Source organism: Eschrichtius robustus, chromosome 1 (genome assembly GCF_028021215.1).
Source record: "Eschrichtius robustus isolate mEscRob2 chromosome 1, mEscRob2.pri, whole genome shotgun sequence".
Taxonomy (NCBI): domain Eukaryota; kingdom Metazoa; phylum Chordata; class Mammalia; order Artiodactyla; family Eschrichtiidae; genus Eschrichtius; species Eschrichtius robustus.
In genome coordinates, this window is record NC_090824.1 from 188,263,763 (window position 1) to 188,290,141 (window position 26,379).

General features: G+C 42.1%; 1 protein-coding gene across 2 annotated transcripts; it reads left to right on the forward strand.

Annotated features, from left to right (window-relative positions):
* The first annotated feature begins 378 nt into the window (after nucleotides 1-378).
* On the forward strand, nucleotides 379-20,141 carry MSRB2 (methionine sulfoxide reductase B2). 2 transcript variants are annotated; one of them, XM_068538650.1, is made up of 6 exons: nucleotides 379-517; nucleotides 9,496-9,596; nucleotides 12,462-12,538; nucleotides 18,349-18,496; nucleotides 18,768-18,859; nucleotides 19,381-20,141. In XM_068538650.1, exons 1-6 carry the CDS (start codon nucleotides 400-402, stop codon nucleotides 19,559-19,561), a joined length of 717 nt encoding a protein of 238 aa, XP_068394751.1. In that variant the 5' UTR covers nucleotides 379-399; the 3' UTR covers nucleotides 19,562-20,141. The 2 variants fall into 2 exon arrangements, with proteins under 2 accessions (XP_068394751.1, XP_068394761.1); XM_068538660.1 differs by lacking the exon at nucleotides 18,768-18,859.
* Nucleotides 20,142-26,379: the final 6,238 nt, after the last annotated feature.

Sequence of the window (26,379 nt, forward strand, 5' to 3'; positions counted from 1 at the left end):
CAATTCTAGAAAATGCAAACAAACTAAAACAGATCAGTGGGGTGGGGGGAGAGGGCATGGGGAGTAGAGTGGGAATGGGTACTGTGAGGTGGGACCAGGGGAAGAGCCTGCAAGGGGAGAGCCAGGTTTGGGGGAGCAGCGCAGGGAGGTAGGCGGTACATGGGCCGAGGGGGCCAAAGAAGGCCAAGGGGAGACGGTAGGGGCAGGAGCAGGAAGCGGTTAGGAGGAGGAAAGCGGGAAGGGCAGGAGTGGGGTAAGGAGCACAGCGCAGTGTGGTGCTTGGAGACCGGACAGGAGGGGAGGTGAGAGGAGGCGGAGCGGAGCATCGAAGACGTGGGCGGGTCCTGCGGGCGTGGGCGGGTCCTGTGGCGTGGGCCCCGCCGGGTCGCGTACAGCGTCATGGCGCGCTTCCTCTGTGCACTCAGGAGCCTTCCTTTCCGAGAAGTGCCCGGGTGGGGGGTGCGGGGCCGAGCGGGCCGGGGCGGCCTCGGCGCGAGTACCGGACCTGGGGACGCAGGTAGGACGCGGGCCTCGCAGGCCCCGCCGCCACCTCCCGGCTTTCGGTTTCCATTCACTTGCCAGGACTTGGGAGCCCGCCTGCTGGTTCTGGACCTGGCGCTTACTTTCTCGGGGAGCTCCTTCGGGACGCCCCTGCCCGCCCACCTCCTGCCTTCTAAGACAGCTGGTTGTAAATTGGCAGGGGCGGGGAGTGGGGGGGGGAGGTCACTGACCCCTGTAAGGATTTGTGTAAAGGTATTGGTCCTCTCTCCAAACGTGCACACACTTCTTTTTTTTTTTTTGCATAAAATGTTATGCTCTAGAGCCGGGCCTCAAGGTGTTGGCTCAGCAGCCCACCCCGCGCGCTCTCTGCTGCAGTGGCCCCTGCTCTGTTACACTGTCCCCCTTCTCCAGTTATGTCTGCTGCTTTTCGCGTCTGAGAAGCAGGCGGTTCAGACTTTGCGTGCCTGTGGATCTGCTCCCTGACCTGCTCTATTTCTGTGTTTCCAGGACCCAGGGAAACGTGTGGACTAATAATCCACACCTCCTTTAACCTGATAACCATCGTTAGTCAATGGCTGTGATACAGACTAGGGAAAAGCGTGTGTATTTTCTACAAAATGCCTTTGGCTGCTCTGTGGGACTGGGGCACGTTTACATTTCATCCTTTAGTACGGAGTCACTTGTGGAGACGTGCGTTAGCTGGCACTATATTTCAGGCCTATTTCAGGGGAATCTAGTGCCTCGTGTCCATTGGCTTTCTGGGCAGATGCCTAGCCATCCCATCTCTGAATCCATTTGTTATGTGTCCATTGAAGACATTTAAAGCTACATATCTGTGCTGAAAATGTACCCAGTCACTTGGAATTCTTTTTATCCCCTTAAGTTTTCAAAATGCTGTGTTAAATAAATAAAAGCCCTGGCAGTGTGCAGTGGGAACTGATCCAACATGACTTGGGGCCATGGCCTTCAGAACCGCTTGGTGTCTCTAGTCAGCCAATCTCATTATTTGTTCTGTGCCTACTCTGTGCCAAGCAGTGGTTTCCTGAGAACCACAGGTGATGAAAACATCACAGCTGTGCGCTGGAGCTCTTCTCATTCCCGTTTATAGGGTGGTGATTTCAGCAGAAATTTGTCCTTCATGTTTGTACTTGGTGCTGTCAGAAACAGCCTAATGAATCGCCCTGGAATCTGAGGTTCTTCAGCAACGTTAAAATTTGGCCAGACACCAATACAGTAACTGCTAACTTATCAGACACCCCCTCCTGGGAATTCCTTCTAAGGAAATAATTCTAAAGAAGAACAGAGTTATATATGCAGAGATGTCTTTAACAGTACTCTTAAGAACTAGAGACTGGCTCTAACCCAAACGTCCATCAGTTAAGGAATGCTTAAGTAAACCATGAAAGTTCAATTCAACAAACTAGTAGGCAACCACTGAGAATGACGGGCAGGTACTAGTTTTGTGGTTAAGGGGGTTTCAGAGTCGACAGTGTCAATCACTGACCCTGTGTCTTTGGGCACGTCTTGAACTTGGTACGCTGAAGCCTGTTTTTTTCTTCTATAAAATAAGGATAGTGATAATGGTAGGGTTGTTTTACAGAATAAATGAAAAAAAACCTAAAAACATTTTATCACAACATTGGTGCTTAGTAGGTATACAATAAGCATTTGTTATAATTACATAAGAAATGGAAAGGTTAAAAGTGCAGCTGCATTTAACCCTGTGTTGTGGACTTGGGGCCTTGTTTATATATTGGCCTAGTTATCCACGTTGTGGGGAGGACTAGTGAGACATAAACAAGTACAGAGGTTTGCTGACAGGGAAACATTTTATAGGCTATACATTTTATCACTTATAGCCAATTATCACACAAGCATTGTACATGTGCTTTTAGCAGTAAACTTAAAGCCAGCAGTGACACACCTCATAAGTCATTATGCTCTGTGATAACTAGGCAATTTTTTCCATCCTGAACATTGGGGTCAAAAATGTGGTTTGAAGCAAAACAGTAGCTTTCCACTAGAATTCTTTAAATTTCTTACCCAGTTCAGCAGTATGATCTGAAAGTTACCATACGTTTTCCATATAATTTAACATGCTAAATAATCCTAGTTACTTTAATATTTCTTCTGAGATGTCTAGGGGCCCTTTGGAATACTCGAAGTTAGCTTGAGAAAGAAACTTACAATCTGTTATCAAAAGCACCTCAATATTCCTGGATAATTTTGTTCTCTTAACAGGGAGAAAGAAAACCTAATTCCAGTTTTGTACCAGCTTACTATTAAATAACAAAGGTCATTTACCTGGTTAAATCCAATCTAATCTTTTTTTTTTTTTTTTTTTTTTTTGGCTGCATTGGGTCTTTGTTGCAGTGCACGGGGTTTCTCTAGTTTCAGCGAGCGGGGGCTACTCTTTGTTGCGGTGCGCAACCTTCTCATTGCAGTGGCTTCTTTTGTTGCAGAGCAGGGGCTCCAGGCACGCAGGCTTCAGTAGTTGTGGCACACAGGCTCTAGAGCGCACGCTCAGTAGTTGTGGCTCACAGGCTTAGTTGCTCCATGGCATGTGGGATCTTCCCGGACCAGGGCTTGAACCGTGTTCCCTGCATTGGCAGGCAGGTTCTTAACCACTGCGCCACCAGGGAAGCCCGCAATCTAATCTTAATCACTCCTTCAATGTACGAAATTCTTTTCTCAAAATTCCCTTTTTTCACAAACCTTTTATCACTTTTTGTATCCATATGATTTGTCCCTTTTTTTTGCCCATCCAAAAACAACCAACTGTAGGACAAATTATTATCCTCATTTTTCCTCAACAAATATATCTCCATTCTTTATACCTTCTCTTGCCGACAACACATATCCTACTTGCTTTCCACACTGAAATGCTTCCCTTATCATTTTTAGTAGCTTTAATTACATATTACAATTTTTAACCCTTAAAAGCCTTAACAAAACCAAGAAACAAGTAATTGAACTGTTATACCAGCATTTACTGATTGGCAAACTTAAGAACATATTCCATAACCTCTAAAAACTTAACATTTTTCTCATAGCATAATTTCTCTTTAATGTGGTACAAGATGTGTGTTTAATAAACCCAAACATCTTTTGAAGTTTTACTATTTAACCCAAGGCTGAAGTCTCAGGCAAAGTGGGCTGTGTTTGTATTTCAAGGACATGATAAGAGTTAACGTCAAGCTTTCTCCTATGCATATTTTTGTTCTCTCAGGGTCAGAATTCTGAAAACAGTATTTTATCAAGCCAGCTTTCTCTAACTGCATATGCAAAAAGAAGCGGTTTTGGAATTTCAAAAGAGTTTCATCTTATCCATTCTTCTCCAGAGTATAAAGAATACTGTTGTCATATATTGTTAAAAAAAATTATCTTCCTTTTTCTTTAGTCGTAATCTCATAGCTAAAATTTTTCTAATGAATTGAACCTGACCTTCCCATTTTACAAAAGACAGCAAAGATACCAATCACACAAATGAAATACACACTCACATACCAGAAGACAGAACTGTCACAATCCTCCAAGACAGTGACCCATGTGGAGTCCCAAACACTTACCCAACACAAAGGGTCCTCGACAGTAGACACACGTCAGAACCAACTGGCAAAATGCCCAAATGACACACTCAGTGCTCACAAATAGCCCTCGGTGTCAGACACGTCAGAACCAATTGGCAAAATACGCAGATAGCACTTCGTGCTCAAAAGAGAAGTCGGCCCGGCTGCACACCCGTGGACTTACTTGGTCATGGAGCTCGTCAGTTTGTCCAGCATGTTTCCGTTCCACCAAGGAAAAGCGTACGTTGACAGCCAGTGCCGAGCAGGGGAGAAAAAGGGAGAATCCCCCAAACACATGGTTTCGGCAGCTGCCAGGAGCGTCCCCCCAAAGCCCCCTCTCGGGGCCAGCGAGCCTCGAGCAGCGGCTCCTCACAGCCATCCCGGCGCGTCGTCATGGCAGCTCTGCTCGGGAAAACCCCTGGAGCCAGATGTCGCGAGAGTACAGCAGCCCCGGGTTGAGAGCCAGAAACTGTAACCGGAAGTGGGATCGGGCTGCTCGCTGCTCTAAAGCCAATAAGGAGGCCGGGTTGGTGGGAAGGAAAGTTTGCTTTATTTCAGAGGCCGGCAGCCTGGCGGGGGAGGGGGCAGAGGCCTGTCCAAAGGCCGACTCCCCCCACTGACAATCAGTGGGCAAGAGCTTTTATAGATGCGGGGAGGGGGCTACATGCAGAAACAGCGCAGTCAGCTCTGACAGTCATCTTGACGTTGGTCATCGGTGGTCTGATCAGCGTCATCTTGATTGTTTTAAGTACAGTTAATCTTCAGTTCCAGGGTCAATTTGTTACCATTTCTTTAAGGCCAGCCCTCAGAATTGTAGCAGCTTATGTCATGGTTACAGTCTGGTCATCATGTAGTTAACTTCTTCCACCTGGTGGAGGGGGTTTAAGTATCTGTAAGACAGCTCAAAGGATATGGCTCAGAATGTTATCTATAGCCCTTGAGGAGGAACTAAAGGTCCTTGACTATACTTAATGACAAAAGTATTATTATTTAGTCTTGTTGGACTGTTTTCCTTTGTTTCTGCATTTTCTCACTTCTCTGATTAAACTTATTCTTTGGCTAAAGTTTTTCCACAGACAAAAGGCAGACTGAGGACATGGGGGGCAAGCACCATAGGGTCCTGCTCTGTTTCACTAGGACACTGCGTTCTTGTGGTTTCCTTCCCACCTCTCTGCGTGTCCCCATTTCTTCAACCTGCATATTGCGGAGAGCCTCAGGGTCCAGCCCTCAGGCCTCTCTGTTCTGTCTACACTCACTGACTTGGGGATCTTCCAGTCCCCAAGATAAATAACATCTAAAGGCTGAGGGGTCGCAAAGTTATATTTTCATCCTAGACCTCTCTTGGAACTCTAAATCCATGTATCCAACTGCCTACTTGACATCTCCACTTGAATATCTGATTGGCATTTTTAAAGTTAACAAATTCAAAACCAAGTTCCCAAACCTACTCCTCCTGTAGTCTTCCCCCATCTTTCAGAGCCCAGAAGCTGTGGAGTATGACCCTTGGCCCTTTGCTTTCTCTTACCTCCACATCTGACCCATCAGCAGATCCCCCGGCTCTACCATCAGACTGTGTCCAGCATCTCCCTACTTCTTAGCCACTCTCCTGCTGCCACCCTGATCCAGGTTTCCACCTCTCAGCCAGATTAACGTAGCCTCTGTAATGGTTCCCCTGCTTCAGACTTTACCCTGCTTCAAATATTTTTTTAGTATATCTACCACTGATCCTTTTAAAATATGTTAGATCATGTCATGCCTCTGCTAACCTTCCAATGACTTCCAAACTCACTCAGAACGTAAGCCAGTGTCCTTACAATAGCCTTCAAGGCCCTAAATGATCTGGCCCCCATCATCTGTCTGCTGTCCCTTGTACTAACCTTCCCTGCTGACTCCACCTCCGTTGCTCTGGCCTCCTTGCTGTTCATCAGACACGCCAGGCACACCCAGCCTGGTGCCCCTCTTGCCTGCAGTGCTCTTCTCCTAGGTATTCACGTTGTGTGTTTGTTCATTTCCTTCAACTCTTTGCTGAAATGTCGCCTTCTTAATAAGGCCTTCCCTCATTATTTTAAATTGTGTGTGTGTGTACGCACAAATAAATACATACACACACATCCTCACACTCTCTAATCTCCTTTGTGATTTTTGAAAAACTCATCTAAAGTTTTACATTCTTAGTTACTTTACCTCAACTCCATAAGGGTGGCGATTCTTGCCTGTTTTCTTTACGTTTGTATCCCCAGCATCTAGAATAGTGTCTGGCATATAGTAGGTGCTCTGTAAATATGACCAAATGAATGAAGAAATGAATATTTATCAAATGCCAAGGCACTGATAAATAGGGGTACACTGAACAAAGACAGTTTTTTCAGACTTTCAGCTTCTAGTTGAATGAGACATCCAGACAGATTAACCTGCGATTGTCATGTCTATCATGGAAGCACTGAGGGCCGTGAGAACCCAGAGGAGGAGCTTGCAACCCAGACTTAGGGGATCAGGGAATATTTCTTGGAGAAGATAACATGTAAACTGAGACCAGAGATTGGAGACTTCGGTTTCTGTCGTGGCATGTAAGGATCTTAGAAGTCTTCACTCCATCTTAACAACAAGTAAAAAGCTAAACAAACTATGATGTCTTCTGGGGGAACTCAGAGGACCACAGTTGAGAGGGACTGGAGCATAGTAGAAGGGAGAAGTTGGAAGTGGTAAGCAGGGCCAACCATGAAGAGCCTTGGAAGTCACATCAAGGAGTTTGGAATTTATCTTGAGGGTATTATGTCACATTGAACAGTTTCTGGCAGTGAGGAAAAGAAGCGGTCGGAATAGGGGAGGGCATACAAATTAGAAAAAAATCTGTAATAATCTGTGCTGGAGGTAATGGTGGCCTGATCCAAGGTAGTTGCAGAGGGGTGAGAATGAGCAGATCCTAGAGTTATTTAGGAAGTAGAACCAACAGGCTTGGTGCAAGGGCAAGGGAAGAGTCATGGATGATGGCCTGGCTTTCTGGTTTGAAACATGGAATTGATGAGCTGGAGCACATGAGAGGAGGACCAGATTTGGGTTGGGGTGGAGGAGATACATGAAATTCTTTTGTTTGGGACGGGCCTAGTGGAGATATCCGGGTGTGGATTGTGTATGGATCCGGTACTCAGCAGAGAGATCTAGGATGGAGGGAAAAAATAGGTTGGGAGTCTCATCATGTAGATGGTACTTTAAGGATAAAATCTCCCAGGGCGGGGGAGGGGGTGTGGAGGGATGATAGAAGAAAGCCTAAGACAGACAGACTCCTCTAAAGAACACCAGTATTCAAGGATGGCTTGAGGAAGGGGAGCTGAGAAAGGATGCTGAGAGGGAGGAACTGGAGAGACAGGAGGATTTAGTGTCATGGAAGCTGAGGGATTAGACTCTACCAGAAAGAGAGAATGTCTAGTGTCACTTCTATGGAGAAGTAGATGGGATGAGGATGAAGTGTTACTGGGTGTCCCTAAGAAGTCCTGCTGAGCTCTCTGAGAGCAGACCAGTGCAGCGCGTCCCACCCAGAGGCACATGATGTCAGCTGGCCCCACTGTCAGTGATGCTAGCCTTGCTTACTTGGTTGAGGTGGTGATTCCTAGACTTTTCCATTGTAAAGGTACATTTTCTTTCTTGTAAAATTAATAATTTGAGGGATCACATTTTGAAAATGTGTAACTATTCCATTCTTCAACAATCTTTTTACCCAAGGGTTTTAGAATTCCCTGATGATTCTTGCTTGAATCCGTCTATTATTTTAGCGATTGCAAAAATGGTGATTTTAAAAATTTCATCATTCCTTCTCCCTTTATTACTTGGCATTCTGCATAATAACTCTGAAAGTCACTAAGCAGTAATAATTATCACATGAATACATTTTGCTTTGCTCCCCAGGAGCTGAGTTCCTGAAAAATTTGTGTGTAACTGAGCAATATTTCCATAGGAATATTTCAGAGATATATTTCCATTGGAAAAAAGAAATCCCTGTGGCCTTATAAAAAGTATTTAAGAAAGGACACCTTCTAATATATTTAACAGATAAAAACCCTTAAATAAAATGTAGACAACCATAAGCAGTCAATAATATATAATACTGAAAATACCATATTGTGCAGTATTATGAACTCGTGATGAAGACACAAGTCTTCTCTTGCTGAGAGATTATTTAGGACTTTCTTTTTTGTAACCAAAAATGAAATTCAGCTATGATTTTCTGACATGTTTGTTATGTGGGTGGTGACATCACAGGTATTTAACATTTCATCTTCAGTGCTGTGGTCAAGTTACTAACCCTTTGGGCCTTATTTTCTCCTTTGTAAGTTGAGGTGTAAGCAGATGATAAGGTCCTTTCATAGTCTTAACGTTGGATGATTAAAACGTTTGGATGATTAAAACGTTTATTTATTATAATATACATTAGGCTTCCTACCTCCCTTTGGCTAAAGTTATTTTGTTTACACTCACTGGAAAAAAAGTTGTAAGATAGAAGCTGAAGGGAGCAGAAGAAAGGAAGACAAAAGTGGGAAAAAACCATGAAGCATGATAATAGATTATGGTAGGTCTCAGTTTCCCATTCAAGAGTATGTGCTATAGGAGTCTCTTATTTTTTCCACACAAAAAGAATTTTTAATACAAGACTTCCCTTGACAAACAAAATCAGAGATATCTTTATAAACCAGCAAGGAAGAGGGGTTTAATAACCCACTGGCTCCACGATCTTTTCTCTCCAATCACTCAGCTACTCCCAGCTGTATCCTGACAGGAAACACTCCTTTGAACGTAGTAATAGAAGAAAGATGAATGTCTACCCTTAGTAACCCAAGGAGAATTTATTCTACCTTATTTCATATTTCAGCTGCCTCTTATCTTCTGTGCCCCAGCAGGACTGGAAAACTGGCTCTCTACTTATTACTCATTTCTTATTAAACTAATGAGTCAATTACAGTATTTTGTACCTGAGCTTTCTGGTCTCTGTGAAGAAGGAAAGGGTGGAAGGGGGAGGGGAAGGGATGGCGTGTTTTGCTGGGAGATGGTGCACTTTAGGAGAGAGGCTAGGGAAGAAAAGGTCATTGTGCCTTACTGGGTTTTTTCCAAGCAAAATATATTTTAATAATATAGAAATATATAAAAGTCCTTAACTTGATCAAAGACATCATTTGAAAGTCAGTAGCACCCATCTTATAATTTGCAATTTGTCAACCATTGCCATTAAATAAATTCTTATACCGTAGTTATTTTGAGATCCCAAACAATGCAATGAAATACGAAAAACAAAAATATAAATATTTGTAGTAAAGGCATGACTCTAATTCTTTGGGGAAATAACTAAATTTTCTTAGACAAATCCAAGGAAGTCAACCTCAGCACTCTGGGCCTTGCTGTTTTAATTTTTTTTAATTCCTATTTAACAACACAGGGTCCCTTACAAAGCGGAAGCCGGTTCTCTCCAAGAGTGAGTGGCAGAAGAAGCTGACTCCAGAGCAGTTCCATGTCACAAGAGAAAAAGGGACGGAACCGGTAAGCTACACCGATCGACAGTTTCTGAGTAGATGTGTTGGGGGCAGGGCAGGACAGGTTGGAATCTATCTCGCTACAAAACCTAACTCATCCTCTGCTCTGAGAATCTGGTGCCTTTCATTGCTCTCCTTCTTCGGCCATGAATATCCATCCAGTTGTGCAAACCAGAATCCTTCCTCTGGACACACTGCCCTCCGTCGCCTCGCCCACCCATTCTGCCTCCTAAATGACCTTCCCATCACTCGGCTTCTCTCCGCTGCTCTCACCTGCAGGCTGGTCCAGGCTCCCACCAGCCCTGGCTTGCGTGCATTTGCCTCCAGCTGCTCTCCTCACAGCTGCCCTTGCTCCCCACCTTGCCATTCTCCGTATGGCTGCCAAAGAGATCTTTTGAAAACAGATCTGACCACATCACCCCCTGCTCGAAATTCTTCAGTGGCTTCCCACTGCTTTCAAAGTAAAGAGAAAAGTTGAAAAGTGGCTAATAAGGCCCTAAAGGCTCTGGCCCCTACCTCCCACCCCTGTCCTCAGATCCGGCCACTTTTCCCCCTGGTCACTGCACTCCGGCCACACTGTCCTCTTTCAGCTCTCAGACCCTGGGCTTCCCCTCGGTTCAGGCCCTTTCACCCCGTGTCCTCCCCCACCACCAACACCCCGACCCATTCAAACCTACCTTTCAGCTCTCAGCCCCACTCTCACTCCCACAGGGAAGCCTTTCCTCAGCCCCAATGGGTTTGCTTTTACCAGTACTTTCTCTTCTTAGCACTTGCCATCCTTGGTATACCCCAGCACATAACATGGTGCCTGCAGATAACAGGCACTCAAAAAATAAACCGTGGTGACTGTCGCATGACTGCAGGCCACGAGGGGGACACGTTATTGAAGCTGCCTTCAGTAATCTCAGCTTTCTTTCATTTCCTGAGAGAACAGCCCTCAGTGGTTCCTCATTATAGTATGTACCATGTTTACTGTGCTGCATTTCCCAACAAGTAGTCTGTCTTAGTCCTAAATATGACCACTGGAATATAGTTATTGAACCAGGTTATTAGATATTTTCATTGGTGAAGCAGACCCCACAGAGTGGACCACAGCGCAGCGGTTTCAAAAGTTGTAGAATATTTATATCTTTGAACTTAGCAGTCCCTGCAAATTTCAGGTAAGCTGTCCATGTGCTATGGCCGTATAACCGTGGTCTCACCCTCAACTTCGCCACCGATGCTAAAGCCGTTAGACAGGCCAGCAGATCCCAATAGATTCTGGTGAAATACTGGTATTTTTGAAAACTTCCTGTGGGTGGGATTTTAATAAAGTCTTCCAGCATTGGATACACACTAGGTTTTCAAGTAAATACTGGAATGAACAAGTGAGAAGCCCTAAATAAGTGGTAGGACTTGTATAAAACTGGGGAGGAAGGGTAAGAGGGCAGACAGGAAGGGTAAGAGGGCAGGTGAGGAGGTGGAGGAGAGATGTCATTTCATAAAATACGTCGGCTAAGCATTCTTTTATGGTTGATTTTTTTCTTTTTAACTTACTGTGCTACCAGTTCCCTGTCACTTCCTCTGCCCACTGTCCCTGCAATGACAGAATTATATTTTGAATATTATCAGGCTGTCCAGATCGCATGAGTAGGCTTTTCTAGATCACCTTCAGGTCTGGGCAGCCCTTTGGCATGTGTGTCTCATCAGCCCAGGTAGGGAGGATGCGAAACTTCCTCTTCATTCCAGATGCCCATTCGTGCCAGCGTTGGGTACAGGTCTTCGTGGGGACAGGCCAGAAAAAGACCAGCTCACCACTGTTTGGATGTCTGCAGCCAAGTTCAGGGTTTTTAAAGAGGGAAAACATCCAAGTGTGCTGAGATGGTGGGCTCAGTAGGTTAATTTGAAATTGTCCATTATGCAGCTCCCTGAAAATGTGCTGTTAATCCTACCACGAGGAATGTGAATGTTTGACCTGTGGATTTGTCGAGGTGGGACGTCTAGAGAGGACCAAGGGGGCTGCTTGTTTCCTGAGTCAGCTCTGGGACTCGGTGACCCACCCGGTGCCTCAGCTTCTCTCCATAAAATGGGACGGCGCCTGCCACGAGCCACGGCTTGTAGATTTTCACACTAGGCTCGTGCAAGAGTTTCTTTTTCTTGGCATTCCTTTGACAGAGGAGATGACGAAAGGAATTGGGCAAAAATAGCCTTTTTTTTTTTTTCAAACAATGAGATCAGTTTACAAAATAACATTTAAAAAAATTAGTCTTGGCTCACTCATTGCCTCAAGTCTCCTTGTGCTCCTCTCGGAACCTGCAAACTCCTTAAGCCACGATTAACGTGGTAATTTCATCTAAGTAGTAACTTAGGCCCTGCGAGAATCTAGCTCATTATTTAGCATTTATTAAGTATGCAGTGTCCTAAACACCACGTGAAGCATATTAAAGGCACAACCCTAATCTCACTGAGCTTTGCTTTTTATGTATCTAAATCCTGTCTTTAATTGGAGATTTCAAAGCGTTTTAGACAGTGGACTAGATTCCTGTTGTATTAACTTTTTTGAAATGGTGACCGAGATCTTACACAATCCAGAGGCGCGGTTCTCTCGCTTTTTCACAGGCTTTGATGTTCTTGGGTGAAAGGTGCTATATAAATACAAAGCATTATTAATGTCATAATTTGAATATTTGGCACAATAAAGGCCGGTCGTAAACAAGCCTGTAGGCTTCTTCACTGGGTGCATTGTAATTTTCTCTCCAGTGATATTTGCACTTTGTCAAATTAGTACAAAAATTCCTTTATTGGGAGACTTAATCTTGGATTTGGATCTGCTGTATCATGTCCTGCCGGAATTATGAGAAACCTGAACCTGATGTATCTCATTTGCTTTCAGCCTTTCAGTGGGATCTACCTGAATAACAAGGAATCAGGAATGTATCACTGTGTGTGCTGTGACAGCCCACTCTTCAGGTGAGATAAAGATCAAAAGGTACCGAAGGAGGGTAAGCCTCTAAATTCATACATCTCTGTCTCCTGGGGCCTTGGATAAATACATACCCATGATGTTTTTAATCGCCCTTCTCATTTGGCCTGGTTGCTATAAGGAGGGCTGTTCATTTAAGATTCTTGCCTATCTTGATTATTTCTAGTGTTTAGAGCATTAACTTCTTAGCCTATATTCTTTCTTTCTGTATCCGCAAGAAACAGCTAAAAACAAAACAAACTTGGTGGGCACCTTAAGATAAAGCTATTAGAGGTTTTTTCCTGGGAAAGTATTTAAATAAATCTAAACCATAATGGTATTTGCTTGGCCATGTGATTAAAACTGTATCTCTCCCAGGGAGAAATGGGTTTATAATTTAATTTAGAAAATGTAGAATTTTATGAGGATAGATTCCCCACAGTGCTTGACAGTAGTGAATGCCATGCCCTCTTCTATGTAGCTAAAAGTAAATTTAATTGTCCCTTGATTTCAAAGCCTCTTTTAAGTCAATCAGGATCTGAAATCTCTCCACAAAGTCTTTTTTGTTTAGACATGCAGGAAACAGTCTAAAAAAAGTAGATTCGATGAAGAAGAAAGGAAAACATCTTTGAAGTCCTGTTTTTCAGAACTTCAAAGATGTTTTCCTTTCTTTTGCATCAACCCTAAATTGGTTTAGAATAAAATATAAATCAAGCCAGCTCTGTGAATCTTCCATTAGGCAGTGCTTCATTATGTGCTTTGGGCTTTGAGCAGACTGGGCTTTCCTAGGCTGCTAATGTGGGCTGAATTTGGAAAGCCAGACCCCGCCTGCAAGGATGAGGAACGATTAGGATTGATTTTCCTTCATGCTCACGGAAGGGCAGGCATTTGTCCGGATTCATTCACTCTGTCGGTGGCTGGTGAGGAGATAGCAGAGATGGCAGTCAGGGAAATTTCCTGGCAGTCCAGTGGTTAGGACTCCTTGCTCTCACTGCCAAGGGCCCGGGTTCAATCCCTGGTCGGGGAGCTAAGATCCCACAAGCCTTGCGGCATGGCCAAAAAATAAATAAATAAATAATAAAATAAATCTTTAAAAAAAAAAAATAAAGAAAAGACGGCAGTCAAGCTGAGATGGCCTGGGGGAAGCTAGGAACAGTAAAATGGTTGCATATTTCTGAACCATTAGTTATTTTTTGACCTTTGGTTCTATTAAAAGGGAGAAGTGGGACCTTGAGATGGCCACACTGCTTTTAGCCAAAGAACCCGTGTTGTAAAAGTATAAAGCATGGCCTTGTGACTATGCATTAACCAGCCAGATGTTCTGTTTCCATCTTTCGACTGTGAAGGCAAAAGATGTGAGGTCATCGTTGCAAGAGCATGTTCCTTCCTACGTTTGAGTCTTTGTTTTTTAACTTCATTGGCGTTCCAGTTTCTGTACCTGTAAAGATGACATTCTCTTCCTACCCAATGCCCAGCCAGGTTCTGTCAGGAAATCACAGAATGTTGGGGGCAGGTAGGGACCGGAGAGACCAGAGCAAAAAACTCTGTCTAGTAGAACTTTCTATGATGATGGAAATGTTCTGTATCTGTTCCATCCACTTCGGTGGCCACCAATCACACATGGCTGTTGAGCACTTGAAATGCGGCTGATGCGGCTGAAAAACTGAATTTTTAATTTTATTTCATTTTAAATAATTTTAAATAATTTAAACTTGAAAGGCCACATGTGACCAGTAGCTACTGTATTAGCACAGTGCTCGTCCAAATTAAGGAAGCTGAGTGACCATCCCCAAAGCAGCCAAGACTAATGAGAATACCAGCCAGTTCCCCAAAAGCCCTTTCATCAAGTGGCCAGTTTAATGACCTGCCAACCTGTTTGTTTCTTTTTAATCATTTAGTTTTAGTTGCAGTTTCCATTTTCATTTCTTAAGGACTTCTGAGTTTGTTCCATTTTTTTTCCTCCCGCTGCTGCTGCTGCTGCAGCTGAGACTGAGAAAAATAAGAATATATTCATAAAAATCTTTTATGTTCCAGAATGTACTCTTCTTAAAGATGCATTTATTTATAGGCGAGACAGTGTAGTACAGTGGCTAAGTCTGTAGATGTACATCCTGGCTTCATTGCTGTGTGACCTCAGGCAAGTTTCTTAACCTCTCTGTGCCTCAGTTCCCCCACCTGTAACATGAGCACGCTAGTAGTACTGAATTCATAAAGTTGTTGGGAGGATTAACTGAGTTATGAGTTAATACATGTGAAAGCACCAGAGCAATGCCTCACACATGCCAAGCACTGGATACATGTTAGCAATAAGACATTCTTAGAGACAGATCCTTCTTAGGGCCATATACATGAATGTGTCTTTGATAATGAGGAACTCTTGAGAATTTCTTCTAATTAATGAGAATCTATAAATGAAGACTATATTCCTGACGGTGCTTCCCATTCAGGAGGGTGGCTAGCTGTAGGGATTCTTGTTTGACCTCTCATTTTCCCTCTCTCTCTGTCCCCAGTCTCCAGCCTCAGTAACACAGAGCAGGAGTAGAAAAGAAAGAAACATTCCTTCAAATGCTTGTACAGAGTCAAAACCAGGTGAAAAGTCAACTAAACAGTTAAGGAATCAAGTGAATGAGGGATCACTGTCTCTTGGCTGCTGGGCTCCTTGCTGCCTGCACACTTCCCTTCAGGCCAAACCAGTATGGTGCACATTCTGGGGGAGACAACTCAGAGACATTTAATCCAGGGTTTCCAAGTCAAGAGCGCTCTCGGGATTTTATCACTCCCCTGGGGACTCCAGGCTGTTGCTTCCTTAACCTTGGAATTTTGTGACTTTGCCCCTCCCCTGCTTCCTCTATTCCCCTCCCTTCTCCTCCCCCTGCCCCCCCTCCACACTGATTCTGAAAGTGTTTATTAAAATCTACTGTGAGATCACATGTTTCATGGTCATAAATCTTGGAACAGAAGGAAACTGAGAGCCTGATGTTAGTTCCCTTTCTACAGAATATCCTGACATCCTATGTGTTAATAGGAACTAAGTAACATTGTTAACCTTTTGTGTGTTCCCATTCCTTCAAAGGAAGGAAAATTCTTCTACCATGAGGGTTGTCAGTTATCACCAAGTGCCTCTGCTGCTGTTTTGGGGGCTGTGGAATTTCCAGAAATGAAGATTAAAAACAAAGCAAATAAACATATAACAAAACTAAACAAAAGAAGCACCTCTAAGAGTACATGACTAAAGATGGTCCAGAATGGTTTTAGTTTCTCAAGGGAGGGCCTTACAATCTGCTAATCATTTAAATGTGTATATTGGAATTTCTAATTCACCTTAATATTTAAGTTTTTACTCTTAAATGATATATGATGGGCCTCTCATATTACCTGGTAAATCTCCAGATTCTGTAAATTGCATCAATAAAACTTTTATTGTTTCCCATAAAATGTTTTAAGTGACTTTTTATTAGTCTTAGATTCATTCATTAAAAAATTATTATATTCATAATTCTCCATCAAAATTCCTTTAATGATCACTAGTTTATATATAATGTTCAGTGTGGAAAAGCTATGATTAAAAGATACTTAAGGGGCTTCCCTGGTGGCGCAGTGGTTGAGAATCTGCCTGCTAATGCAGGGGACACGGGTTCGAGCCCTGGTCTGGGAAGATCCCACATGCCGCGGAGCGACTGAGCCCGTGAGCCACAACTACTGAGCTTGCGCGTCTGGAGCCTGTGCTCCGCAACAAGAGAGGCCACGATAGTGAGAGGCCCGCGCACCGTGATGAAGAGTGGCCCCCACTTGCCGCAACTAGAGCAAGCCCTAGCACAGAAACGAAGACCCAACATAGCAATCAATCAATCAATCAATTAATCAATAAAAAAATAAATCTTTAAAAAAAAAAAAAAAAAGATACTTAAAATGTTTTTCCCTGGACCAAAGTAGCTCAGATGAATATTTTTGAACCCTTGGAAAACAAAAAGGGTTGCAGAGAACCCAATCTGAATGTGCAGACCCTTCTAATTGGACCCACAGCTGCTCAAATTTCATGGATACCTGTTACTACTAATAATAATGATATTTTAAAAATAATAGCTACTGACTTAAGTACCACGTGTCTGACACTATGCAAAAAACAGTAAACGTAGAAAGCATCTCAGTTAATCCTCTCAGTAACCCCATGAAATAACAATGCCATTACGATTCCGAAGATCAGGACACAGAGGCTTTGCCAAGGTTGCATAGACAGAACAGACAGAGCCTGGCTTCACACCCGAGTCTCTCAGAAGTCAACCTCAGAGCTATACCTGAGTTCCTGGGATCTTTTCAGGTCTCTTCGAGGTGCTCCCTTTTGCAACTGCGTATCTGCGAGACCACATCCTCTTCCTACACTTCAGTCGAAACAGCATTGCAGCAGATTGAATGCACGAGCACATATAAAGAGTCAATTGTCATTTTTTTTAAGCTAGACAGTAAAGAGATTTACAAAGTTAGAAAACAGTGCAACTCTTCGCACTAAATGTTTGTTTCAGTTTGGAAAATAGAATTATTGTTGTAAAAATAGGTTATTTATGTTAGCATGTAATGAATTTATTATTTTAAAAAATAATTTAATGCATATATGTTTTTAAAATTCTCACTTATAATTTCTAATTTGTTAAGTATTGATAGACAAAACTCATGTAAACAAAAGTTCTCAGAGATCCTCAGTAATTTTGTAGTGCAGAGGGGTCCCAAGACCGGAACGTTTGAGTCTCTTCTTACACGAGACTCTTTCTGCTGGGGTTCGTGCTCTAAACTGAACTTCCTTCTGTGCTCATAGTCTAGGGATTTGATTATTTGCCACTTTTCCCCCCTCTTTACTCAGTTTTTGGTGTTTTTGGGTTTTTTTGCAGAATTTACAATTCATTTCTTGTCTCTCCTCCTCAGATAGAGAGAGCCATTTCCCTGCCATTTAAAATTTGTTTTCCTAGTGTGATTTAAGGGAGTCATCTTTCAAAGCACTTAGAGAGTGAGTCTCTGATGAGTAGATTTGCTTGTTGCCCTCCTCCTCCTCTTGCCGGCTCCTCTGCCACCACCCACCCCCCAGCATCATTCGTCCCTGTGGCGCTTCCCCAGGAAGGTCCCTGCACTGCGGTGATGACTCTGGGTGCCCAGGCTGATGTATCACCACTTGCTCCACAGCACAGCTCCTTAAACCCTCAGAGCATCTCTATAACGTAGATGTGATTAACCGCATGTTACAGATGAGAAAACTGAGGCTTGGAGAGAATAAGCAGCCTGTCCAATTTCACACAGCTAAGAAGTGACAGAGGCAGCTCTTGAACCCCTGAAGGCAGTCAGGCTTTGAATTTAGATAACCCGAAGTTCCGGTGGCTAAAGACGGCTGTTTCATCAGTTCTCACGCTTCTCTGATACGCTAACCTCACAATGCCCTCCTTCAACCACTGTTATTTCATTTCGATTTCCCCCTTTCCTACGTTTAGAACACAGGGATTTGATCTGTTTCCTAACGTGCAACAGTTCACAAAGCTCCTCATGTTTTTAGTCCTTGAGCGGGATGACTTCGACATCCCATCATCCCATTGAGAGGGATGCCTTCGACATCAAAAGAACAAAAAATCTTTGACCTGATAAGACAGCGTCTTTAATAGTGGAGATGCAGTGGGCAGATTCCTGTGGAACCAGTGGTTCACGGAACTGGCCTTGGGATCTGGCAGAGGAGAAGGGAATCGAATCATGCTTGGTAGAAAAATGATTCGGGGCATAAAATGTTCCTTGTATGGTAATAGCAGCCTTCACAGCTGTAGTGTCATGATGTCTAACACAGCTCTGAGAAAAAGTACTGCTCGGGCACCGGATGGCCTTCATTTTCTGAGGCTCACGGGACGTCTGGCTCTGATGAGAGTGACACAGGGATCCTGCGACGTGTGGACACCTCGTTGGGACCAGCTCGCACAGAGGTCGTCTGCAAGCAGGTGGGTGTCTTTGTTTTCTCTGATTTGTTTTCCCCAGTGCCACCCCAAATGCCGCAGAGAGCTCGCTTGTCCTTGCATATCTGGTGTGACGGCCTGGAGCACTTTTGTCACGGAAGCACCTTGGGTTTCTCCCGTGCTGCTGGTCCCTATCTCCCATCACTCCAGGCACCGCACACCCTAGAAGGAGGCTTTCCTGGTTCAAGCCTTGCAGAGATGGGAGCAGAGCAAGGGTCTGAAAGAGAGAGCTGGCCCTTTACATTCTGTTGCACAGGGACAATCAGCGGGAAGGCCGAGCCTGGCTGGCATCCCTATGCCCCCTTCTCACTCTGCAGCATGTCAGCAACCGGCGGAGCGGCGCTGCAGGTGACATCAGCGCGTTATTCCTCCTGTGAGCTTGGTAGGAGAGAGTGGCTTAAATCCAGACAGCATATTCACGTAGATATCCTTGGGTGCTCAAATGTTCTGGTTTTGTAAGCAGATAAATATAGCTTAGTCTTGTCTTCAGTAAAAAACAATAATAATACACTGGCTACAAGATTACCGAGTGCTCACCCAGGGACGGTGTTAGTGCTTTAAATGTGTCGTATCAGTGAATCATCACATCTCTATTACATAGGTATAATTATCATCCCCATTTTATAGATGGGTAAATCAAGGCCTAAGTTAAATCACTTGCTCACATTCTCACTGATAAAGGAGAGAGCTATTTACCACTACTGTGCTCTGCATCCTTTCATTTCTTAATCAAATTCTGGTACAATAGACTTTTTCCCCACACCAGTGTCAAAAACTCGAGTGGGGCGGCCATGTGGGATTCATGTGTCTGGTTTTACATAAAGAGCCTTGTCCCAGTTGAGGAATGACAGAGGCTTCTCTCCTTGCAGTGCGAAGCTCACCTTGGCCATGTGTTTCCTGATGGACCTGGGCCTACTGGTCAGAGGTTTTGCATCAACAGTGTGGCACTCAAGTTCAAACCAAGCAAACACTGACTACCTCCAAGAGTCCCCTTCCCTCGCCACTCCCTCATTTCCAAACTCAATTTTCATAATTTATGTGAATGGCTAGTTTTATTACCTACTAAACCAGGCTAAGTTTGCTGCTATCACCAAGCAAGTCACACCTTCTCTAACTTACTACCTGGAGTCAGCTCAACCCTGGCTCTGGCTTTGACTGGAATTTCACAAGATGACAGAGGGGCAACCGTTTCCATTAAATTGACTTCTGTGGGCTTTGCTTGGACCAGAGGGCATGACTCTTTGGGGACATTTGGAGGCTGATGGACAAACCAAAGAATTCCTACAAAACCACCCTGAACGTTCCATTGCAGTTAAGTTCTTCATGGACATATATAGGTGAGAGATCAAGTGAAAAGAGGAAGGAAAATATGGGGTTAGACTAATTCACAGTCCCAGCATGGAAAGAAGCAACGAGGAGGAGGGTTGTGGATGAGCCATGCTTTGGGGGATCCACGGGATGCATGATATTTTTTTCAAAATTTTTAGACTGTCTTGAACATTCCAGTTCCAACTTCTCTATGGGCAACTTAAGTTTCAATGGGAGTTTGCTAGATTTCAGTGATAATGAATACAAGTGGCTACAAAGTTAAACTTTAATTTAGTTCAAATAAAATATTTACTAAAATCTGTTTGCTTTTTGTCTAAGTCTGTGAATTTGCTCGTTTATAAAAATGACTAAATCAAATGCCAAAAAATAATTAGGTCATGTGGTAGTAGGTGTTTGGTTACACCAATGCTGATAGCAACTCAAGTGTTTTTTACAAATTGAGTCTTGAATAATTTGTTACTGAAAGTGCTTAAATCATTTTCTTTGAGACTTTATGGACAGAAAGGAGGCTTAAGTATTCTATTTTTCTCTTTATTACTGTGTTATGCATTATGAACTCTTCTTCTAGTACTTACCCTGGAAATCACAGCATCCATCCTTAACTTATTACAGTTATACTAAAATTATTAATTTTTTCTACTTTTCCAAGAATGTTAACCTTAGAACACTCTAACTTCATTAACATTCTCCCATATTTTGTGTTACTATTGTCATGTATTTAATTTTATATACATATAAATCCCACAAATCATTGTTAGTGTATATGTTGATATTCATTTATGTTTACCTACATATTTGCTGTTTCTGTTGCTCTTTATTTCTTCCTGAAATCGCATGTTTCCTTGTGGGATTTTTTTTTCTTCTGCTTGAAGAACTCTTTTTTCTTTTAGTTCATGATTTCTCATGATGAATCTTCTCAGTTTTTATTGGCAAGAAAATGTATTTATTCGCCTTTCATTTTTTTAAAGCTTTATTGAGGTACAATTGATATATTTAAAAATTGCACATATTTAATGTATACCTTTGGGTCTCCTTTTATTTTTGAAGAATCCTTTTCCCTGGACATAGAATTCTAATTTGGAGAAATTTTTTTTTTTTTTTTTTTTTTTTTTGGAGAAATTTTATTTGGACATTTTACAGTTTCATTCAATTGTCTTATGGCTTCTATAGTTTCTCCTGAGAAATCAGCTGTCAGTGCAATTGTTGCTCCTCTGAAGGTAATGTGTTCCCCTCCCCCCACAATTGTTTCTGTGATTTTCTCTTTTTATTTGATTTTCAGCAGTTTGTAATGTGCCCTGGTGTGGTTGTCTTTGTATTTATTGTGCTTGGGGTTCACAGAGCTCTTTGAATCTTAGGTTGATACTTTCATCAGTTTTGTTATTATCTCTTTCTTTTTTTCCCTAGACTCTCTCCTTTTGAATTACACAAATTTTAGACCATTTATTGCACCCCACATATCTCTAAGGCTCTTTTCTGTATCTTCCCGTTCTTTTAAATATCTGTATTTCTATGTGGATATTTTCTGTCAACCTCTTCTCTTATTTACTAATCTTATCCTTTTGCTTGTCTAGTCTGCTGTTAAACACATCTTATGCATTCTTAATTTTAAGTGTGGTACTTTTGTAGTCCTAAAATAACCATTTGATTCTTTTTTATGGATTCCAGTTCTCTGTTAAAGTTCTCTGTCTTCAACAGACAAAAATAAAATTCTATGAGGCCTTTCCTCCTGAAATAGTTTGAACTTTTAATCTCTGCTCACAAAACTGATGAAAAACTGTGCTCTGCATTTCAGAGGCTTTCCACTTAGGGTTTTAGCACCCTGACCTACGCAGATCCCATATTCATCAAATGTGCTAAGATGAAAACTAGCCATTTACTTAGGGTCCCCAAGTCTCTGTTATAAATGCTCTGCTCATTTCTGTGTCCCCTAGCGGATGCCCTTTGTGGGTACAAAGCCTAAATTCTCAGGCTCTTGGCAGAGTTTAGAATTGGCAAATGATCCCAGGATAAAAGGGGCTCTGTGGGGTTCTTCCCTCTCTGGAGTTGTGGCAGACAGAATAATGGCTCCCCAGAGATGTCCATATCCTAATCCCCAGACCTGTAAATACATTACTTTCATGGTAAAAGGGTCTTTGCAGATGTGAATGAATTAAAGACCTTGATACAGGGAGATAGATTATCCTGGATTCTCTGGATGGGTCCATTCTAATCACATGAGTCTTTAGAAGTAAACCTTTCCTGGCTGGGGTCAGGGAGAGATGTGATGATGGAAGAAGGGTCGGAGAGATGCTGCATTGCTGGCTTTGAAGATGGAAGAAGAGGACCATGAGCCCAAGAATGTGAATAGCTTCTAGGAGCTGGAAAAGGCAAGAAAATGGATTCTCCCCTAGAGCCTCAGAAAGGAACACAGCCCTGCCGACATCTTCTTTATCCCAGTGAGACTGTTTTCAGACTTCCGTGTAACTGCAAGGTAATAAGTGTGTTGTCTTAAGCCACCCAGTTTGTGGTTGGTTGGTAACAGCAGCAATAGAAAACTAGTACAGGAATCTTAGCCCCTTTATTTCTTGTTACCTCAGAACCTTTCTGTTGTCTACAGAGATAATAATTTGTAATTACTTAATAATTTATAAATTAATAAATGTAATACATATTTATAAATTAATAATTTCTGTATTTTGCCTAGCTCTAGTTGTCCTGGATGGGAGTGCTGGTATGCTGCTAGCTACTCATTGCTCCTGGATAATAGCTCACAGTGTTAGTATACAAAGCCTTTTAACTTTGCCCTCACAAATGTCCCTGTGAGGAAGACAAAGACAGTATGTTTTTTTGCTATTTTGTATTTGGAGTGGAAGCTCAGGAAGGTTAAGTGAATTATTCCAAATTAGATAATGCTTAAGAAGCCAAGTCAAGCCTACAACACAGGTCTCTAGGCAACACAGCCAGTCCTCTTTCCATTATTATAATGTCTGTGACCCACAATCAGAATCAAGCACTCCTATATTTTAAATTATTTACATACAGTTACTTTAAGTGAAAAATTTGCTGAATGTTAATAATTTCAAACAATCATGTAACCTCTACCACAATCAAGATACAGAACAATTCCCTTACCCTAAAATTAATTAATCCCTCCCCCACCCCGACCCCAGCCAACTACTGATATTTCTGTCACTAGAGCATTGCCTTGTCTAGCATTCTACATAAATGGAAATATATAGTATGCAGCCATTTGTATTTGAAGCGTTTCACTTGGCCTAACAGATTTAAGATTCATCCATGTTATATTGTGATTTGTTCCTTTTTGTTGCTGAGCAGTATACCATAGTCTACCCATGGGTAAACAATTTATCTATTCACCAGTTAACAGACATTTGGGTTGCTTCCACTTTTGGCTGTTACAAATAGTGCTGCTATGAACATTTATATACACACTGTTGTGTAGACTTACGTTTTCATTTCTCTGGGAGTGAAATATATATTTAACTTCATAAGGTACTGTGTATGTTTTTCCAAAGTGGCTGTCCTATTTTGTATTCCCAACAGCAACAAATGAACATCCAGTTGCTCCACATCCTTGTCAACACTTCCTTTTTTTCCCCCCTACAGATGGCCAGTTGCCCCAGCACCATTTGTTGAAGACTTTCTTGAATGTCCTTGACATTTTTACAAAAGTTAATTTACCATATAAGTGTGGGTCTATTTCTGGACCCTCTGTTCCATTGATATGTCTATCCTTATGGCATTATGTTGATTAATAATGGCTTTATAGCAAGTCATAAAATCAGATCAATATGGGTTTCCAGCTTTGTTCTTTTTCAAAATTGTTTTGGCTATGCTGGTTCTTTTGCATTTCCATATAAATTTTTAAATTATCTTGAATTATATTAGATCAGTTAGGGGAGATTGACATCATAATAATGTTTGGTCCCCCAATCCATGAGCCTGGTATATCCCTCCATTTATTTAAGTCTTCTTTAATTTTTCTTTAAATATTTTGTAGCTTTCAGTGTGTGATTCTTATTTTGTTAAATTTATCCCGAAGTGTTTTAATTTTCTTAATGACATTATAAATTGAGTTGTTTAAATTGTTTCTTGCTGTTATATAGAAATACAATTAGCTTTTGTGTTTTGACCTGGTATACTGCAACCTTGCTAAATTGACTTTCTTAGCTTTTTTCTGAATTCCCTAGAGTTTTCTGCATTCACAATCATATTGTCAACAAATAAGACAGTTTTACTTCTTTCTTTCCAATCTGCCTTTTATTTCTTTTTCCTGCTTTATTCACTACCTGGGCCTTACAGTACAAAGTTAAATCAACATAGTGAGAGTGGGTATCTTTGCTTTGCCTTGTTTCTAATTTTAGATAGAAAACATGAAATCTTTCACCACTGAATATAATGTTAGCTGTAGATTTTTCATAGATGACATTAATCAGATGAGGAAGACTCCTACTCCTAGTTGCTGAGAGATTTTATCATGAGTGTTGATTTTTATCAGATTTTTTTTCTGCATCTATTGAAATAATTATGTGGTTCTCCTATATTTTATTAATGTGGTGAATTACATTGGTTGATTTTCTAATGTTAAACCAACCTTGCATTCTGAGATGAACCTTACTTGAACATGATGTATAGTAGTATCCTTTTTGAATCCTGTTGGGTTTTATTTTCTAATATTTTGTTGAGAATTTTTGTATCTGTGTTCATGAGTGATATTGCTCTGCATTTCCCTTGTGATGTCTTTGATTTTGTAATCAAGGTAATGTTAGCATCATAAAATGAACTGGGAAATGCTCCCTCTTCTATTTTCTGAAAAAGTTTTTTTAAGACTGGTATTATTTCTTCCTTAAATGTTTGATGGAATTTACCAGTGAAGCCATCTGTATCTGAAGTTTTCTATGTGGGGAGGTTCTTAATTGTGGATTCAATTTCCTTAATTTATATAGGTCTGTCAAGTTTTCTTAAGCCACTTTTGGTAAATTGTTTCTTTTAAGGAATGTGTTTATTTCATCTAGATTGTCAAACTTGTAGGCATTAGATTGTTCATAATAGTCTCTTATTATCCTTTTAGTGTCTGAAGGGCATGTGGTGAGGCTCCTTCTTTCATTCCTAATACTGGGAATTTGTGTCTTCCATTTTCTTGATCACTCTATCTAGAAGTTTTTTAGTTTTCTTGGATTTATTTCAAAGGGTAGGTTTTGGGTTTACTGATATTCTCTATTATTTTCTGTTTTCAGTTTTATTGATTTCTACTCTTTATTCTTCCTTTTGTTTGCTTTGGGTATAATTTATTCTTCTTTTTGTAGTTTCTTAAAGTAGAAGCTTAGATCATTGAGTTTTAGACCTTTTTTTCTTTTCCCACATAGGCATTTAAAATTCTGAATTTCCCTGTATACCCTATTTTGCCTACATCTCACAAATTTTGATATGTGTATTTTCATTATCATATTTATATGATATACTATCAACATATTTTCTAGTATTGCCATGACACCGCCCACCCCAACCCCGCCACCGCCTCTGAGTGCACCCCAGGCTTCTCTTAGCCCTGGGCTAAAATCTGGGCAGATGAGACCAGCTGCTGTGGCTCCCTTGTGCCTTCTTCAAGGAGAGCTTGCATTCTTCACTGGAGGTCATTTGCTTCTTGTTACTCTCCAGTACTTTCAGGTAGTTGCTCTGTGTATTATGTTCAGTCTTCTGGTTGTTTTCTGCAGAAGCACAGTCATCTGGAGTCACCTTAGTCATTGTTCTTGGAAGTGGAAACGTAAGACTCTCAGTTGCCAGTACTTTTCTCAGTGGTGTGTCCTCCTTTCTGGCATGGTCTCCAGAACTTTAATTGGATTTTTTTTTTTTAAAGTTATACAATTTTTATTTATTTATTTATCCACCTATTTATGGCTGTGTTGGGTCTTCGTTTCCACGCGAGGGCTCCCTCCAGCTGCGGCAAGCGGGGGCCACTCCTCATCGCGGTGTGCGGGCCCCCCACCATCGCGGCCTCTCCTGTTGCGGAGCACAGGCTCCAGACCCGCAGGCTCAGCAATTGTGGCTCACGGGCCCATCTGCTCCGCGGCATGTGGGATCCTCCCAGACCAGGGCTCGAACCCGCATCCCCCGCACCGGCAGGCAGACCCCCCAGCCACTGCGCCACCAGGGAAGCCCCCTAATTGGATTTTTATTCAATGATGTTGTACATTCTTCTGGTGATATACATTCTTCCTGGCTCGCCAGGAAGCTGTACAGATTAAAAATCAATGTTTTAGAGGCTCATCATTGAGAAATTTTTCTGAAGCCAAAAGCTATTGGCCAAGTCTTAATTTAAATTTTTTCCAACCTATAACTCATGGCTATGCTCTGTGGATTCACTTCTTAATCTAAGATCCTTTAATGGGCTTGAGGGGAGTCATGAACCCCTGAAATTGTTTTTTTAAAAGTGACTTACATGTGTTTTTTTTTTCTGGGGAGAGTTTTTTAACTTATCAGATCTTCAAAGGGGCCCTTTGCCTAACACTGATTGAAAACCACAGTGCATGTCAGTGGAG

What these genes read in the sequence shown, in the direction of transcription:
- MSRB2 (XM_068538650.1), top strand. Translation starts at nt 400, where the DNA reads ATGGCGCGCTTCCTCTGTGCACTCAGGAGCCTTCCTTTCCGAGAAGTG. An exon ending in GAGAAAAAGGGACGGAACCG is followed by an intron (nt 9,597 to 12,461) that starts GTAAGCTACACC and finishes ATTTGCTTTCAG; the next exon opens with CCTTTCAGTGGGATCTACCT. An exon ending in TGTGACAGCCCACTCTTCAG is followed by an intron (nt 12,539 to 18,348) that starts GTGAGATAAAGA and finishes TGTCTAACACAG; the next exon opens with CTCTGAGAAAAAGTACTGCT.